This window comes from Sinocyclocheilus anshuiensis, unplaced genomic scaffold (genome assembly GCF_001515605.1).
Source record: "Sinocyclocheilus anshuiensis isolate Anshui unplaced genomic scaffold, SAMN03320099.WGS_v1.1 scaffold208, whole genome shotgun sequence".
Lineage (NCBI taxonomy): Eukaryota > Metazoa > Chordata > Actinopteri > Cypriniformes > Cyprinidae > Sinocyclocheilus > Sinocyclocheilus anshuiensis.
The window spans coordinates 2366908-2369313 of NW_015557186.1; the positions used below are offsets into that span (position 1 = coordinate 2366908).

Genomic DNA, 2406 nt, shown 5'->3' on the forward strand with positions numbered 1-2406 from the left:
AAAAAAGTGCGAGCTCTATTATATATATATATATATATATATATATATATATATATATATATATCATTAAAATAATGAAAATGTTATTTATTTATTTATTCATTCAATTAATTTATTTTGTTTCAGTTTATATTTAAATGGAAATGTTTCTATTTCTCTCTCTCTCTCTCTCTCTCTCTCTCTCTCTCTATATATATATATGCATTACAATAATTAGAATCTGTATTTTTTTATTTATTTATGCAGATAATGTAAATCTTTTTAAAGTTCATTTAAATTTCATTCTTTTAAATAATACGGAAATTCTCATTTAAATAATATATATTTCTATGTTTTTGCATGTATTCCATATTTGTTGATATTTTTGCATTACAATAATGCAAAAATAATTATTTATAATTATTAAAGATTAAATAATTGTTATTTAATTACATTTATTTATTATTCTAAATAAAAGATTATTTATTCATTTTTCATACAGATTTTCATTTTATTTAACCCAAAAAAAAAACATATAAACATAAATATAAACAATAAATGAATAAATATTTTATATAATTTATTGTTTTATTAATAATTTTATTGTGGGGTGAAATATGTCCCAGTTCTTAGCAGGTTTTGTGAGATTTACCCATGGACTTTAGTGATCTTCTTGTATTTGTCTTGTGCTTAGAGCACCACTTAGCTCTGATATAGATTAAGTGAGCTCAAATATTTCCCTTGTTTAGTGTTCAGTATTGCCCATTGCACATGGACTGCATGCACACTTCTATTTCGGACCATTATTTATTAACCTTTCCTCCTCTTTCCTCTGTTTTTTACATTATCCGTAATATCTGTTCTTCCCGGGAGGTCTCACTCCAAATCTGAAAAGGCTCAAGATTTAATTAGCTCAATGTTCTCGCGTCTCTCTTCAGCGGCTGAGGTCGAAGTCACAGCTGCTGGGTTGAATGCGAATTCAATTCAATTATTTGCCACTCATCAATTATTTATGTGTTTTCCTCTGCTTGATTACTCGAATCAGAGAAGTTAACCGCATTCATGTCAACATAATGTGCTGGAACAGGGCTACTGATTTACGATTGGACAGTCGACAGAATGACCTCAGCTGTTACTGTTAGACTCGTATATTGTTGAAATTAATAAGCTGTTGCTTGGCTTTCTCAATAAATGAAATGTAATATGCTTACTGTTTACGTCTCTTCTGTAAAATGGGCTTTGCTATCTTGTTTATAAGATGAGGTGCGCTGCCTTTAACAAGACATTCATCTGAAGTCAACATGAAGCCAATTGACCTAATGTGCTTTAATACGTGTTCCTGGTCTTACTCTGAATGATTCATCTGTGCACATTATTCCTGAAGATAAAAAAACATCAAAATCTTTCAGCAGCTGCTTCTAGCCACAGCTTGCATGCAAGATTGCAATCCAAAATTCAATGCATTCACTTATGGACTTAAACTGGTTTAATTTGGTTTTACGTTGGGTTTTGACTTCCAACCCCCAAAATTGGTGACTTGTGTTTTATTCTCCCATTGTTCAGATAACAAGTACGCCCCCGCTGTGACTCTGAATGGATATATCTTCATCCTGGGAGGAGCGTATGCCAGAGCCACCACTATCTACGACCCCAAGAAGGGAAACATCAAAGCAGGACCCAACATGAACCACTCCAGACAGTTCTGCAGGTAAGACCAGCATGAGACTGAAGATCAAGACGCAGACCACCATCTAGCCATGGAGAAATCTGGATGGAGAGGTTTCACAGCTGTCAGAAAGCTAGTTAGATATGACTACTAAAACCATTCATGATTCTGTGAATACAGCTGAGTAGAGGTTTGCTGTACTGGTGCATCAGTATTACTTCAGTATCTAAACTGGTGCATTGGGATTTTTAGGTTCTCCCTCTGTTGTCCTAAGTAATATCAGAATCAAAATCAGAATGAGCTTTATTGCCAGGTATGTTTACACATACGAGGAATTTGTTTTTGTGACAGAAGCTTCCACAGTGCAACAGAATGACAGTGACAGAACAAAAACACAGATAAAAAAAATAATAATAATAAAAAAATTTATATCAAACTCACCAAGTCATGTGATTAAAGCAAATGAGGCTTTTTACGTCACACTGTTTTGAACCTGGATTTCGTAACATTTCAAAATACAGATGATTAGTTTTTAATACTAATGTGTTTATAGGGCCTTTCGCACTGCTTTAGTTCCAGAACTAAATGTACAGTACTAAAGTACTGGGACGATTTTGCGCGAACTATTTCCCAGTACCATTTAAAGGGTTACATTCGCACCGACAGTGTGTACTAGGAAGTGACGTAAGCCGGTCGACAGCGACGTCATTTGTGCGCGGCGTTCAACAACAGAAACAAAGAAGAACAACGTTAACAACAGG

At 33.7% G+C, this 2406-nt stretch overlaps 1 protein-coding gene across 1 annotated transcript in view; it reads left to right on the plus strand.

Annotated features, from left to right (window-relative positions):
* Positions 1–2406, plus strand: part of LOC107678777 (kelch-like protein 29) — a 142343-nt gene that overhangs the window by 134724 nt on the left and 5213 nt on the right. Inside the window, exon 14 of the mRNA XM_016474169.1 lies at positions 1543–1687. Within this exon, the coding sequence (XP_016329655.1) occupies positions 1543–1687 (145 nt within the window). The remainder of the gene's footprint in view (positions 1–1542; positions 1688–2406) is intronic.